This window comes from Euprymna scolopes, chromosome 12 (assembly GCF_053919585.1).
Source record: "Euprymna scolopes isolate OS-2025 chromosome 12, ASM5391958v1, whole genome shotgun sequence".
Lineage (NCBI taxonomy): Eukaryota > Metazoa > Mollusca > Cephalopoda > Sepiida > Sepiolidae > Euprymna > Euprymna scolopes.
Genome location: NC_136493.1, coordinates 46,549,210 through 46,566,264, shown reverse-complemented (window position 1 = coordinate 46,566,264; position 17,055 = coordinate 46,549,210). Strand labels below are relative to the sequence as shown.

At 33.3% G+C, this 17,055-nt stretch overlaps 1 protein-coding gene across 2 annotated transcripts in view; it reads right to left on the bottom strand.

The window, feature by feature from the left end:
• The window catches only part of LOC145291265 (peroxynitrite isomerase THAP4-like), a 48,250-nt gene that overhangs the window by 12,611 nt on the left and 18,584 nt on the right, over positions 1 to 17,055 (bottom strand). For both annotated transcript variants that reach the window (XM_080136878.1, XM_080136877.1), the window contains one exon: positions 9,657 to 9,766. In XM_080136878.1, the coding sequence (XP_079993004.1) occupies positions 9,657 to 9,766 (110 nt within the window). The remainder of the gene's footprint in view (positions 1 to 9,656; positions 9,767 to 17,055) is intronic.

Below are 17,055 nucleotides of genomic sequence, written 5' to 3'. Positions count from 1 at the left end.
TTTTAATAACTGGAATGTTTACGTAATTAAAAAATTATGCTCCTAATTCTAAATTCATTAAAAATTATGCTCCTAATTCTAAATCCATTTTTTTTTTAGTAACTGAAATGTGACGTAATTAAAAATTATGATCCTACTTCTAAATTAAAATTTTAATAACTGAAATGCTGACATAATTAAAAATTATGCTCCTAATTCTTAATTCATTAAAATTTTAATGACTGAAATTCTGATGGAATTAAAAATTATGCTCCTAAGTCTAAATTCATTTAAATCTGACAACTGAAATGCTGACGTAATTAAAAATTATGCTCCTAATTCTAAATTCATTCAAAATTATGCTCCCAATTCTAAATTTATTAAATTTTTAATAACTGAAATGTTGACGTAATTAAAAATTATGCTCCTAAGTCTAAATTCATTAAAATGTTAATTAAATAAATGCTGACGTATTTAAAAATTTTGCTCCTAATTCTAAATTCATTAAAAATTATGCACCTAATTCTAAATTCATTAAATTTTTAATAACTGAAATGTTTAGTTAATTAAAAATTATGCTCCTAATTCTAAATTCATTAAATTTTTAATAACTGAAATTTTGACGTCATTAAAAATTATGCTCCTAATTCTAAATTAATTAAAAATTATGCTCTTAATTCTAAATTCATTAAAATTTTAATAACTGAAATGTTGGCGTAATTAAAAATTATGCTCCCAACTCTAAATTTATTAAAATTTAACAACTTAAACGCTGACATAATTAAAAATTGTGCTTCTAATTCTTAATTCATTAAAATTTAATAACTGAAATGTTGCCGTAATTAAAAATTATGCTCCTAATTCATCCATAAAATAAAGTAGCATTTTTTTTTATGTTTCTTTCTTTCTTACAGATCAAAAAGAATTTTTACAAGGAAATATTTTAGGTTTGCACCGACAAACGAGATAAAATTTGCAAGTATAACTTCTTAGAAGAAAACAGATTTTTTGACATCTTAAAACATAGCTCAGTGGTAGAGCATTCAACTGCAGATCGAATGATCCCATATTCAAGACCAGGTGTACCTCCCGATTTTATTTTATTTTTTTCTTATTAATGAATTCAATTTACAATAAAAGAAGAGGTACCATTTAAAATCACCGCAAATCTTTTATTTGTTTGTATAATTTAAAACTAAGCATCAATCAGAAGTGTGTTTTCAGTGCATTCATCGTCAAGCCAAAACATCAGCTGGCGTGATATTGTAAACAAACACAGACGAAATTTGATGAACTACATTATCATTGTTATTTATCTTCTTTTTTTTTTTTTTTTTTCTCGGATTAGTCCACCGAGCAAATTATTCCTCGTAATATATAATAATGAATAGAGGATTGCTACTATAATAATACATACGCAATCTGCATAAATTAAAATATCATGTTTAAATGTATTCTTCTGGCAGTTAAACTTTTAAAGCAAGATTTGTAGCAAAAGGTTTCTCACAAATTTCTGGAGTGGAATATTTTGCAACATTTTCACCAACGACAAATTTAACGACAATTAGAATTTTATTACAACTTGCCACTCAATACAATTTAAAAATATATCAAATGGATGTAAAAAATGCTTATTTAAACGCTCCGATTGACTGTGAAATCTACATTTACCCTCCAGAGGGATTTAAAATGAAAAATAAACCAATAAAATAATTGTTTGTTCTTTTTTGTTTTGTTTTTTTTCTTCTTCTGGTTTTGGGGGAATTTGTCTTTATTCTCATTGGTCAAAAAGAATTATTAATATATTGGTATAATGCGTGCAAAAAGAAGCCTTTTTTTTTTATACATCTAAAAATAAACGCTTTTCAAATATATATAGACATGAAAATAGAATGCTTTTCAAATACATATAAACATATGCACAAAAATTCACAAATATACATTTTTGTTTTGTTTTAACAAATGTTTGTCAAAAAAAACAAAAAAAAGATACAAGAACTATTTGATAAATAGGAAGTTTACAAAAGGGTTTTAACAAGTGGCTTTTTTTTTATTTTCTTTTTTTTGGTAGCAAAACCTGGAAACATTATGTTAGGTATTAGTTGGTTAATTTGATTAGTAAGGTAGAAATGGTCGCAGTTTAACGTCGTGCCCGGGACAATTTACAAATTTTTAATTTTTTTTTTTTTTTTGTGTGATTTTGACTGTTCATGCTTCTCCTTTTGGGTTTTTTAGATTGTTTCTCCCCATCGGGCTGATCGGACCTGCTAAGTCACAATGCACAAGTGAGAGAATTTTCGTAGCTTTTTTGTCTGGCGTTCGGCTTATATCTTTTGTCATTTTCCCCTGTGCACACACATCACAATTTGGGAGATCGTCTGAAGGTATTATTTTCATGCCTTCGACTACATTTGGTAATTTTTTAATATCAGCTGTATTGCAGTGTCCTAGAATTTTATGCCAGGTTTCCAAGTCGTGACAGGCAGTTTTTGAGGGAACCATACTTTTTAAATAATATAGTCGGCCATTTTCTTTAATGTCAAATGCAGTTCCATTGGGGTATATCAATTTTGATGTATTTTGGCCAAATTTTATATTTGCGCCTTGTTTAATTGCAGCCTACACGGAAAATATGTCTTGTTTAAATGTAGGTATGAACAGAGCATTTTTTAGAATACAGTTATAGATTTCGCCTTTATTATTTTTTAGGAATATTTTAGCATCGCCTCTTTTCAAGACTATATCATTTATTTGACTACCGTCGGCAAGTTTGACAAAATGACTTTGAGGATTAAAGTTTGAATCAAAATTAATAAAATCAGATTCCTTGGTGATAACATGCGCTGTAGCACCACAGTCTACAAGGAGATTTTTACTGTTTGTGGTATTGTCAAAGTTACATGTGAATAGAAATGTATGTTCTTTCTCAAAGTTCTCAACGTTTTTTACGGAGTCCATTTTAGAGCGTTTATATCGACATTGGAAACTTTTGTGGTTGGGTCATCCACAGATAATTTTATTCTTTTTCTTGGGAAAATTACTTTTGGAGAATATGTTGTGGTGAGGTGCGTAATTTAGTGGTGTCTGCTTTCGAGAAGCATTTTTGAACTTCATAATATTGCTGGAGTTATTATTGTCCACGAGCATACAATTAGTCTCTTCGTAACTGCGCAATTCTACTTTAAATTCGCTGAAATTTATGGGTTTGTCTTTCTAAGTTATAACAGTTGTAAATGGTTTAAAATCGGCTGGAAATCCCTTGAGAGTCATTGATATCAACAAGCTATCGCTTATTATTTTACCTGAGAGTTTTAAGGCATTGGCGGTTGTTTCTGCCCTTATAACGTAGTCGGTAATCGTTTCATCCTCGTTACATTTCAGAGACGTTAATTCTGTATATAGGGATATTATTTTCGGTTTCCCTTTTGATAAATAATGTTCTCTTAATATGTTCAATGCTTTCCTTCCATCATCCAATGCATCTCTTATAATCAGAGACTGACTTCTATCGTCTAAACATTAAATCAGTTCTGCAAAAACAGTTGCGTTTTTTTTTAGAAATTCGGGGTCGTTTGGATTCTCTGTTGGAGATTGTACGACTTTGTGTAGTTTTCGAATCCTTAGATATCCCAGAAATTTTACCTGCCACAGTTCGAATTTAGATTCCGATCCGTCACAGAAAAGACGGTGGCTGGGCCCATAATCTGTTAAGTTTTGAGACATTGTGTTGAACAAAGATGGCCGTGTAGTTCAGATCAGTAACCAAGATGGCGGCGTAGTTCAGATCAGTAACCAAGATGGCGGCCAAGAATTAAATGCGGTCCGTGACGTAGTAAATGGCGAACTGATTGAACCCAAAATTTAACAATTTTTATAATAATTTTGAAACATTTTCATTAGTTGTTTAGCCCAGCCGTTGGTTATAAAAATGATTAGCGAATCCATTCGTCTCATACCCCCATTAGGAGTCAAAAACATTTTACAGTATGACTGGGCGACGCCAGGTGTCCAGCTAGTTTTCTTATAAACATTACCTTAATAAAATAATTATAGTTTTGACGAAACATCACAGGTTTATAATTTATCACATTCCAAAAGTTTTTTTTAATCCAACGTTACTAGGACTAGACACACAAGTATTTGATCATTTTTGGAACAGTTTTTATTTTGGAATAGTTTTTATTTAAAAAAAATGAGAAAATTCTTGTGGGTCAATTCCTATTAACGTATTTTTAAATAAAATATTTATAGCTCTAATATCACACTTTTGATTTTTATTCGTATGTATTCACTGCCCCAAGTAGTTCAATTATGCAGACACACTTATATATATTATCAAACGTATCACTAAATCTACTAGTAAAAGAATTAGTAATAACTCCTCAAAGTAATCTTTAATTCTCACAAAACATTTCATAATAAAGCTTTAAAGCACACTAGTTGCAGAAACACCCAACTTAGCTACACTGTACCTGCATCTTTCAATAACAGAACTAAAAAAAGAAGAAAAATAACTTAGTTTACACCTCCTTTTAATTTAATCGCTAAAATACATTGAAAAAAAGATTTCTTAACCTTATTAAGCGACATTTCCTGCTGAATAATATCCTCCATAAAATATTCAATACAAACACCATGAAGTTAAGCTATAGTTGTAGTGAAAATTTAGAAAAATAATTTTCAAACAAAATAGAAAAACTCTTAAGTAATCCCTGCCAAAAATTTTTTTTAAAAAACAATAAAACAGTTGCATAAACAAATTAGAACGATCCCTCAAACAAAAATGTTTAACAACATCCATGGTGTACCAGGCAATAAGTATAATTGAAGAAAACCCTTCTATAATATAAATTTTATATTGGTATTGTGGATATTACTTTCAATACTGGTCACAAATGCTCTTTCAATAATTTTAACTGAACCATTAAAGCATCACTTTCTATATACTATCGAAAATTAATAAATAAAAACCTAACACCAATTGTGAAAGACAAGTAGCACTTGTAGATCCATAAATTCAATGTGTTACTTATATTATTACTGAAAGTGAAAAATTATATATTGCTAGTTAAATTGCAGCCATTATAAATCACCATAGCAATTTGTATACCCCCGTCCCCTGAATTCATAATGTTAACATCAAATATTTCAGTTTTTATCCTTTTGTTTTCTCTGTAACTTCTATATATTTTTAAAGTTAAAAAAATTTTTTTCTTTACTTTTTGTTTATTTTAATTTTTAAGATTTACACTTTTACTTCGGTTTGGTGATCTGTACTTTCACTGTGTCTATTGTTAATATTATTATCAGGAATACCGGTATATCTCCGTACCCGTTCTATAATTACCTCTACCTAACCTGTATTAATTCCATATTAAATCTTCATGTACTGAGTTTCTGAGTTCCTAGGTCCTGGATATGACCTTAAACTATATCCAGTGGTGAGGCCCAAGATTGCGGGCTTTGGGGAGTGTGGAGCCACCCTTTAATTGCCATTGCTCCCAGGTCCACTCTGATCTGGAGCGGTAGTACCTATTAGGGTCCCAACTATGGGTTAAATAGAAACCGACTTGAAAACAACAAATATTCTATTAAAAATTTTTCTTCAAAATCTTTGGGTTCGGCATTAAAAAATCTGAAAAGGGTTGATATGCCGTAAAACAAAAACAACCAACATAATCTGAGTTTCTAGTCACTTGACTAAAATAATCGTCATTATGGTGCTCTATTAGTTTACAGTTCTGATACTCTATGACATAACAATTTCATTTTGTACCTTATCGTTCGAGTTCTTATGATTTTTAATGTTTAATCAATTTAATATTCAGTGATGGGGCAATTCCAATATTTTTTCCAGATTCCAATACAATTTCCGATTCCAATTCTTTGTAAATCTCTAAATATTTAACTATAAAATTGTTACCCCCCCCCCGCGATTACCGTAAGAACACATGTTAAATGAGCATATATTTTCTCAAACGTAAAAACCTATTTGGGGGGGGGGGATTTTAGTTTTACTGGTAATTTAAAATTAATAAATATTTATTATTTTATTATTATCATCAGCATTGGAAGTTTTGTTTGAAACAAAATCAAATAAAAAAAGATAATTAAAGAAATCGACCACTTTTTCTGATTCCAATACCCTAAAAAGTTCCAATTCCCGATTCTGATTAATCATCCTAACACTAGTAATATTTAATATTTTATTTATCTCATCTATATATTAATATGATAGCGTGTGTGTTATTTTGTGTCACGCTTACATCTTTTTTCTTCCGAGTGACTTTCGTTTAATTGTTATGACCTTCCATTTCTTGTAATAAATAATTTTACCAAGAATCCTTCAACAGTTTTGGTTTTGATTATAGTTGAACGAACTCAAGTTTTATACATGCATATATATATATATATATATATATATTTTTTTTTTTTTTTTTTTTTTTTTTCAATAAGTTTTGGTTTCGGTTTCAATTCAAGCTGATGCACCCAAGTCATATGGATATATTTTTGTATTTTTGAAATTACAACTTTATAATATATGAGAATCAATAAAAAAAATTTACTATAATAATATATATGAAATATGCAAGAATTAAAATATCATATTTAAGTGTATTTTACAACTGAGCGACACCGGGCGTCCCTGCTAGCTTAGATAAATACTTTTGCTGTTTTAACAAAAAGAGTTACAATAATATCAGGGCGTCTCCATTTATGCTGAACATCCACAGAATGCCAAAATCAACATATATTATATATGAAAGAGTCCACTGTGGAATTTCCACAGGTCTCGCTAGTTTTTTTCTTCATTTATATATTTATCTTATTGTTATTATTTCTATATTTATTTTTTATATTCATTTTTTTCTCTTCATATTGCTAATTCATTGCTATATTAATATAATATTTCTTTATTTTTATTATAGAAATTGACACTATGAATTTTTTTTATCAATCTTTTCTTTATTTTTATTCTTATTTTGAAATTTTATTTTTTTTTATTTACTAGCCTGGGTGCCCGGCGTTGCTCGGAGGTGTGTTTTGAGCAAAAAAAAAAAAAAAAAAAAAAAAAGTGGTAGTAGGCAAGCAGGCTCGAACCCGTGACGCGAAGTCAGAAAAGAAAGTGAAAGAAAACGTGATGTCTTACTCCTACTCCATGACGCGTCCGGAAGTCCATAACGTTGAAATTAGTAAAGTCATTCTATAACCGATACGATGACTTGCAAAAGTGGTGACACAAAAAACCGACCCTCCTTGTAGAAAACTGCCCAGTTAAGGGTGAAGGAATTAATGCTTTTAGCCAATTTTTCGATATTTGTTGTCTGAGGGGGTCGAGCTTCAAAACGATACTGATCTCGTGAAAATCCGTCGCCTCTGTCGAAAGTGTTAGGTAGACATACATACATACATGCATACATACATACATACATACCTTTAAACAAACAGGTGAAATTTACATAATAGATATCTTTATTATCTATTCATTTATATATCTATTTCGAGAATAACATCTTGCTTCTTGTTCAAAAGTTTTATTGTACTCGAATGTGCTTAACCAGACTGCCATGTCAAAGACGTGATACTCTGTTTTTGTTTTAATATGTTTAAGGCATGTCTTTCCCCATCACTTTCGGCCCACGTTTGTAACAAGTCTAGTTCTGTCCTTCTCGGCCACATTTTTCTTTTTTTATAATCTTTTTCTTTCCTTCTTCCTCACTAAGACGTCACCTCATACATGGCTCAATCATTTGCATACAGCTGCTGCTGCTACTGTCATCTGCGTATCCGCGATCTGTTACAGGGGTACTTGTTTGCAAAAGGATGCAGCTAGTGAATTCTCAACATCCACTAACAACACTTCAATTTAGTATTAAAAGATAATGTACTTATAATAAGAAGAGTATTGATCCAGAAACTGACCTAAGATCGCATCGCCATAGTCTGGCAGTTTACAGTTAAGCAGCCGGAAAAGTTGCTAGAAAAAGTCGATGCAAACACAGTCAGACGATAAATTCAAAATGCTGAAAACAAAGCTTTAACACAAGATAAGACTTACAATAAGTTTAAATATACGAAAGAAATATTTTTGCTTTTTAAAAGAAAAGAATAATAATTGTTTACTTCTTTTTTTTTTCTGCAACAAATGTTTCAAAGAAATAATTTTTCGTTTTGAAGACAAAAACATGGATACAACTATGAATGAAAATCAAATTCTTTTTCAGGGAAAATACAGGGTGAAACGATAAAATTGTCGCCCTAGAAAAGATGACATGATTCCATTTCCGTTTTATGAAAACCGGTTTTCTTTTTTTGTTGCAGACCGTCTACTAGTTAGCCAGTTGTGTACAAATCCCAAGAGCGATAGGAGCCTTCTATCATGTCTGAAAGTGACACAATGTTCAACGAGCGAGATCGGAGATGCACTGCTGTACAACTCATGCTCTCTACCAATCTAAGTTATGACAACAGGACCATTGCCAGCACCCTCAAAATGCATTGGTGGATTGCCACAAATAACAGATAAAAATCACATCCAGGGTGATGAAAACAAGGTTTCCAGCCATGGTTATGGTCTTTGGTGTGGTTTCAAGTGAGGGCCACATCATGCTACCTCACATCTTCGAAGTCGGCTTGAAAGTCAACCCCAAAGTGTACCTGGATGTACTGCAGAGTGTGGTGATCCCCTGGTGCAATCAGGTGGCTGCTGGCAGACCCTGAGTGTAGCAGCAGGACTTGGCGCTGGCCCACAAGTCCAAAGAGACAAAGGTTTAGCTTCAGAAGAAGTGCTACGACATTGTGCCCTTCTCTCACTGCCTCCTCTTCCCAGACCTGAACCTGCTGGACAACTTCATTTGGTCATATCTCGAGAACATCACTAACATGACCTCCCACAACACTAAACCCAGCCTGATTGCCGCCATTCGCCGAGTATTCGCCGAGCTCCTGCTGGTGTTTGTTGAAAATCATGCTCCCAATTCCGGACCCATATCAAGATGATGATAAAGGCTGAAGGCGCCTACATTGAATAGATGTCAGCTCTACTACATAATCAATTTACCTGAATCGATAATTTCAATAAAAGTTTTAAAATAAAGCTGAGTGTTGTTTTCTTTAGGGTGACAACTTTATTGTTCCACCATGTACAAGATTTTTTTTTTTTCATTGCAAAAAAAGTTTCAACAAAAAAAGTGTTTTTTTTTATTTTGTTTAAAAATGAAAACGTTTTTTTTTTTCATTGAAACAACTATAATCAAAAACAAATTTATTTTTCAACAAAAGTATCAGAAAATTAATTTTTTTCCTAGGAAAATTTCAAATAAATAATTTTTTTTTTTTTTTTTTAGATTTTAAAACAAAATTTTCTTGCTGTTGCATGAAATCAATTTCATTAAAACTTGTCTGCTTAAAGCTAATTGCTGATCAACTAATCACGTAGAATTCTTCTTTTTTTTTTTGGCTTCTTTTCTGGCAGCTTACCATAAACTGCCGGAAGATGCTGATGTAAACTTCAGTCAGGTTCTGAGTCAGTACCAAGAGAACTAACAGTATTGCAAAAAACATTGTAAACAGAATTGAGTATCAAAGGATAGTGCAATATTAATAGTACAAGTCTGGCTTCAGACATGCTCAAATCCTTATTAATATAATAGATATATTCCTTTAAAAAATCTCACCAAGATTCTGTGCTCCAAGCCATGCCACTTGATTTGTTCCTGGTTTTATTCGAATGAATCCAATTTCACGATGAAGAGGTTTCTTTGATTCTAAATGCCAGGCGTATGCACTGAAATTAAAATTATTAACTCATTAGTATCCATGGTCTTTTTTTTGTAGGACCAGAAACAATAACCATATTTTAGTAAACATCTGTATTTTTGCGGAGATATCTAGAGTTAGTCATAAGGATTGAAGTGCCTTCAAATATTATACCTAGTGCCTGGTGTATATTGCCAACAACAGCGCATTACCACCATTGCAAAACTTTCACAAAAAAACACTCAACTAACTACAACCACTATCAACAATTTCTCCTACTCTTTATCTGTGACTAAATCTAAATGCAGATTCTATGTACAAAACTTCTTGCCTAGAATTGCCTGCCTTGTGGAACTGTTCTACTGCCTTGCCTTCCAGCTGACTACAATATGGTCATCTTCAAGTCCAATGTAAACAAATTCTTGTTGAGCCGTCCTCTTAAATAGTCAAATTCTAACCAATTTCCAATACTAACGGGCCCTGTCGGTGGGGCATTAGAATACACCGACTGCCCCCCCCCTCCCTGCAGAGGGTAAAAGTCCCTCAATGGGGGTCCTGGATATGACCTTAAACTATATCCAGTGGTGAGGCCCCAGCTTGCGGGCTTTGGGGAGTGTGGAGCCACCCTTTAATTACTATTGCTCCCAGGTCCACTCTGACCCGGAGTGGTAGTACTTGTTAGGGTCCCAACTATGGGTTAAATAGAAACCGACTTGAAAACAATAAATATATTCTATTAAAAAAATTTTTCTTCAAAATCTTTGGATTCGGCATTAAATAACCCGAAAAGGGTTGATATGCCGTAAAACAAAGACAACCAACCAACCAACTAACGATCACTATGCCAGTGTCCCGGTGACCCCTGTACATTCATTAACCCTTATCCTTGATAAGTGGTGACCCTGGTAAATAAAGACAGGAGAAAAATCTATTAGGCATACATACACAGTGTAATGGTGTATGGAATTAAAGCCTCGCCAGTGAGGATTGAGCATATGCATTGGCTGATATTTATTATTGATTAGCCTTCGTGACCGGTGTTGTCTGGGTGTTTGGAGGTGTGTGTTTAGCAAAAAAAAAAAAAAAAAAAGTGGTAGTAAGAAGGCAGGCTTGAACCTGTACCGCGAAGGAGAAAAAGAACATGAAAAAAAAAATGTGACGTCTTTGCTGTTGCGCCCTCTCATCAAACCGGAAGTGACGAATGTTTAAATTAAGGCTACTTAATCTAAAAGAGGAATGACTTTCGAAAATATGGGTGAAAATAGCAACCCCTCCCTGTAGAAATGTGCTCAGTAGAGGGTGAAGGAATTAATGTTTTTAACCAATTTTTCGATATTTGTCATCTGAAGGGTCGAGCTTCAAAACGATATTGATCTCGTGAAAATCTATCGCCTCTGTTGAAAGTTTTAGGCAGGCATACATACATACGTACATATATTTAAACAGACAGGTGAGATTTATATTATAGACTAGCCTGGGTGCCCGGCGTTGCCCACGTGTTTGAAGGTGTGTGTTGAGCAAAAAAAAAAAAAATGGTAGTAGGCAGGCACCCGTACCACAAAGAAGGAAATAAATGTGAAAAAAAAAAAAAAAAAAAAAACGTGAGGTCTTTGTTGTTGCATCCATCGCCAAACTGGAAGTGGCGAAGGTTTAAATTAAGGCTAGTCAATCGAAAAGAGGGGATACCTTTGAAAATATTCGTGAAAAAAGCAACCCTTCCCTGTAGAAAGGTGTCCAGTTGAGGGGTGAAGGAATTAATTTTTTTTTGCTAATTTTTCGATATTTGTTGTCTGAAGGGTTGAGCTTCAAGTAGAGTTAGATTTCACAAGAAGTTTTCACATATTTCCCAGATCATAATATCTCAGATTCACAAATGGACACCGCTTCTTTTTTTTTGATCGAGTTAAAATTCCCACCATGGCGTCATCTCGGATGTTTGTTTGTTTTTTTTGTATAAAGCAAAACTGTTTGAAAAAGCAGCAAAGCATTTAAATCATCTTGGTCTTTGGGCCGGGATTGATGCTTCATTTAAGTTAATTGATCCTTGGCGAATGTAGGGGGAAACCTTCATACTGAGACAATTACTATTTATTTGGATACTGCCAGAATGCCCCTTTTTTGGGGGAGATGGTTTTCCTCCACATTAAAAACGACCTTGCATTTAAATCATCGTTCGATCGATTATGCTTAAATTCACTGCACGCAACTTCGGCTTATGCGATCGCGACATTGGCTAATATGTTACGTTTTTTTCACCTTCTTTTCCTCCTTCGATTTACAAGTTTTATTTTTAACACCTCTCTCCATCCTGTTGTTTCTCTCCCCCTTCCTCCACAGGGCTGCTTTTTATTCCCACCATTACTACACCACTGCAACACATCCGGGCAACGCCGGGTACCCCCGCTAGTTACTTTTAAAATGAACCAAATGTTGTATTTAGAGACTCGCAAAGGAAATAAAAATTTTGACACAAACTTTTTAGATGAAAGAAAAATTATTATTATTTTTTTTTTTTTTTTATTTCGTTTGGTTTCGCATGCAACTCGCGGACACATTTACAGCATGACACAATATGAATTCATTTATTGCGGACTATTATCCTCATCTTTCTTAGTTGTTTTTTCATGACGTTTCGGTCAACTATTCCTCTGGCCTTCATCAGGTGGTAACCGCGACGGAATAGGAACTCCAAATCTCCCAACTGCATCCTTAGCAATTACTGCCTTCCATAGTTGCTGTCATCTCACTACGTTTTGGCCAAGTAAGCCTCAGGCGGGCTTTGGGTAGGATTGAAATCGCTATCTACAGATAATTCTCATCTGGAACCATAGAGATTCAACGTCTATCCACAATACTCATCTCAATAATGAATTCCAATTAAATATGACACAATATGTTCCCTCTTTCTTCCCCGATAGCTGTCCTTTGTTTTTAACTACAATCCACTGTGGTGTTGCTGTAATTCTCTCTAAAACTCACAGGTTGGCCGTCTTGCTTTCGAAGAGGTACGAAGAGGAGACCTGCATGCTTATGTAAGTGTGCCTTCAAATCACTACGTGTCTTTTCCTCCTTTCTTTTCCTTTTGATCTTTATGCATATATAAGCATTTCATTCTGTCACATCACACTCACGTCACACCTTAAAATGCTGATTAGACATTAATACAAGTCGTTAGTATCCGTATATATCTTGGCGTGATCATTTAATGACGGAGCCAGCAACTACATTGCACGATATTTAAAATGAGGCCAATGTTTGTTATAGTCATCGACTATTTTGCAAATTCCTTTATCTGGAAAATATTTAATTTTTATCTAATTGTTTCAACACTGCATATTCTAAAATTCCTTAAACTTAGCTGTGTAAATCGCATATTTTACTAGTTAACCTACTCGATTCTCGTTACCATAGGGTCCCAATCTGTGACACAACTATACATCTCATATCTAAAGATTTCATTAAAAGTGCATTAATAATGTTGATTTGTATAGAATCTTTCAAGGTTTCCAACGGTTGGAAGTTTTATTATCGCAAACTTTTTCCTAAAAAGAACAATGAGGTTAAAATGTAAATATATTAAAGTTATGTTAAAAAAAAAATTCAATTCGTTAGTATGAAATGTTTTTTTTTTTCACTTACTCCTAACAAGGCATATCGCAACTTGAACGTTATGGGTTACTATTTGGGACCATGCCTAGGAAAGATTAACAAGATATTGGTTTACATTACATTTAAATTTCTGCATATCAGTACAGTCTGGGAAGCAGGTAGCAGGAAGGGAATTCCAAAGTCTAGCTGTTCGAGGGAATAAACTATTAGGTTAGAAAGCTTTCAGGCATTTAGGAACCTCAACAATGAAGGGGTGAGATTTTGTTGCTAAGCAGGTTGTTGGGAATATGTATGTCGAGGAGACACAAGTGCAATGGGTTTATCAGAGCACATTCCATTAAAATACTTTTAAAACACGCACAGGGATGAATTATTGTGACAATGGGACAGGGGTTGAGGCTTAGTTGACAAAGTGGGACCTATTAGATTGAAGATTCTTTTTTGGACTCTATTCAAAAGGGAGAGATACGCCAGCGCAGATGTGGCAACAATACTCCATGCATGGGTGAATGGTGGCTTTGTAGAGCTACATGATATTCTCAGGTGTGAGTAGTCTTCTAGCACGATAGAGTGAACCCACCTTCTTTGCAGCAGCCTTTGCAATGTCCTCAATGTATTTGTTCCAGTTCATATTGCCTGTGAATTTTAAGCTGAGGAATTTGAAGGAAGAATTCTCAGGTAGGGTGGTATTTGCCATGGACATCAGTGGTTGGAGAGACTTCTTGTAATTATTAAAGGAGAGCAGCTTAGTCTTGCTAGCATTAAATGTTACCATCCATTTACGGCCCCATTACACTAGTCTGGAGGTTGTTTTTAATATAATTTTGCGCTAGAACAAAATAAATAAAAAACGGATATGTTTATTTTATTCTGCTTTACCGATAAGTTATGAAAAAAAAACATACATATTAGGAAACTTGTAAATAAATCTATTTCCTTTTGTGTGATAGGATTTTATGGATTTATAAGCGATCTTATAAAGGGTCTTTCTGACAAATATGCTACCAGAGAAATTGACCCCAAAATAATTTCACCTCAAAGAATTTGACCCACTTTATTTTTTATTTTTTTTCAATCCTGAAAGTTTCTGTTTTTATAAGGGGCGGGGGCAGATATTTTTCTATGTACAGAAATTCATTCGGTAAATATCAAAAAAAAAAAAAAAGATTTTGTCTCTTATGGATAAAAGATAAAAAAAAATGAATTTTTTCCTGTGAAAATTCTTTTATCTATAAGAGAACAAAGACTATGTTTAATATCATCAAGCCCAAATATCAGCTGACGTGATGTTGTAAACAAACACAAACGGAATTATCATTATTCTTTCTTTTTTTTTTTTGCAAATTAGTCCATCAAGGATTGATTCTATAATAATACATACGCAATCTGCATGAATCAAAATATCATGTTTAAGCATGGTGAAAGACCAAGCAACGTTGAGCGGCCAGCTAGTATATATATATATATATAAAAGTGACCTTGTCACCTCAAAGAATTTGACCCACTTCATGTTTTTTCCAAATCCTGGAAGTTTTGGGGTTTTTTTTTTTAGAATGGAGGCGGGGGGGGGGACACAGATATTTTTCCATGAACTTTTTAGAACATTGGATATCTGACATTGAAGAAATGTATTATTGACAAACTATTTATGCATGTTACACCGGGCCGGTGTAACGTATAATATTTCCCTGTAAAAATTCTTTTTATCTATAAGAGAAGAAAGAATACCGTCAAGCCTAAATATCAGCTGACGTTATATTGTAAACAAACACAGACGGAATTTGATGAACAACATTATTATTATTATTATTATATTTTTATTTATTCTTTTTTTTTTTCAAACTAGTCCACCACGCAAATTATTTCTCATAATATATAATAATCAACAGAGGATTGATTCTATAATAATGCATATGCAATCTGCATAAATTAAAAAAAAGCATATTGAATGACCGGGCGGTCAGCTAGTATATATATATATATATAGATATATATATAAGTGACCTTGTCTGTCTGTGCGAAGAATGGTCTCTATACTAAATTATTGTCAATTTTTGGTCTACAAACGTGAAACTTGATATATAGGAGATTTGGACCCGTGGAACAAATGCCAATTTAGTTTTTAGCCAGTAAAAATAGTTGCTAAGAGTTAAAATTTTTTTAAATTGGAACTTGACAAGCATAAATCTCCATTACTAACGATTACTACGATATTATCCTATTGATTACTGTACACACAATAATCCTTATCCCCAAGTGGCTTCCAGGCCTTGATAAGTGGTGACTACTATGTAAAAAAAAAAAGAAAAAGTCGACTAAATGTATTATTTTTACGCATGCGGAAATATATATTTATATTTTTAACAAGATTTTTTTTTTTTTTTTTTTTATATGTGTATGGATTTAAATCAGACAGTAACTAATAAGGCTGAAGAAGCTACACGTTTTGGTTTCAATTTTAGCTGATGACATCCAAGTCATATTTTTTTAATTTTTGAAATCACAATTATTTATTGGGTACAATATAATAATCAATAGAGTATTGGCTTTATAATAATAAATACAAAATCTGCACAAATATCATTTATTAATTTATTTATTTGCGGACTGCTATCCTCATCTTTATAGTTGCTGTTTCACTACGTTATGGCCGACTATTCCTCTGGTCTTCTTCAGATGGTTAATCACAACGAGATAGGAATGAGGAGTCTCTTTACTGTATCCTCAGTAATTACTGCCTTCCATAGTTGATATATGATTCCAGGTGAACATTATCTGAAGATAGCAGTTTCAATCCTACCCAAAGCAGACCAGAGGATTACTTGGCCAAAACGTGGTGAGACAACAACAACTATGGAAGGCAGTAATTACTGAGGATAGAGTTAAGAGACTCAGAATTCCTATCCCGTTGTGGTTAACCAGCTGAAGAAGACCAGAGGATGAGTTGGCCGAAACGTGGTGAAACAACGATGGTGAAGATGAGGATAACAATCTGCAAATAAATAAATAAATAAATATTACTCATTTCAAAGGATTTCAATATAAAAAAACATTTAAATATCATATTTAAGTGTATTTTAACACTGGGCAATGCAAGGCAATTACTCATTTCAAAGGATTTCAATATAAAAAAACATTTAAATATCATATTTAAGTGTATTTTAACACTGGGCAATGCAAGGCAATATGCTGAGATGGTTCTAGGTTCAATCCTCGGCTTGGGAGAGGTGCTAGTCTAGCGGCACTGATGAGTTGTGATACAACGAAACAGAACTGTATGTCGATGACTACAAATATTTTAAGCCCCTCTCTCTTTGGACAGAACACTATCGTAAGTAATCTCACCCACTACTTAATTGGCTAAAAAATGCAACGCTCACTCTTTGTTTATAAACAAAGCGGTTAGAGCACTGTACAAGTGGTGGACGGATGTTTGTTTAAATAGACATTTGTCAAGGTTACTTGCAGGCACTGCTCCTATGGGTCGATCAGTAGAACTGCTGACTGTCAACACGATGGTTCTAAGTTTAATCCTTGGCTTAGGAGAGGTGCTAGTCTAGCGGCACTGATGAATTGTGATACAATGAAACAGGACTGTATGCCGATGACTACAAATATATATATATATATATATATATATATATATATATTAGTGATGGGACGATTCCGATACAATTACTGATTCCGTACTAAATTCCCGATTCCGAT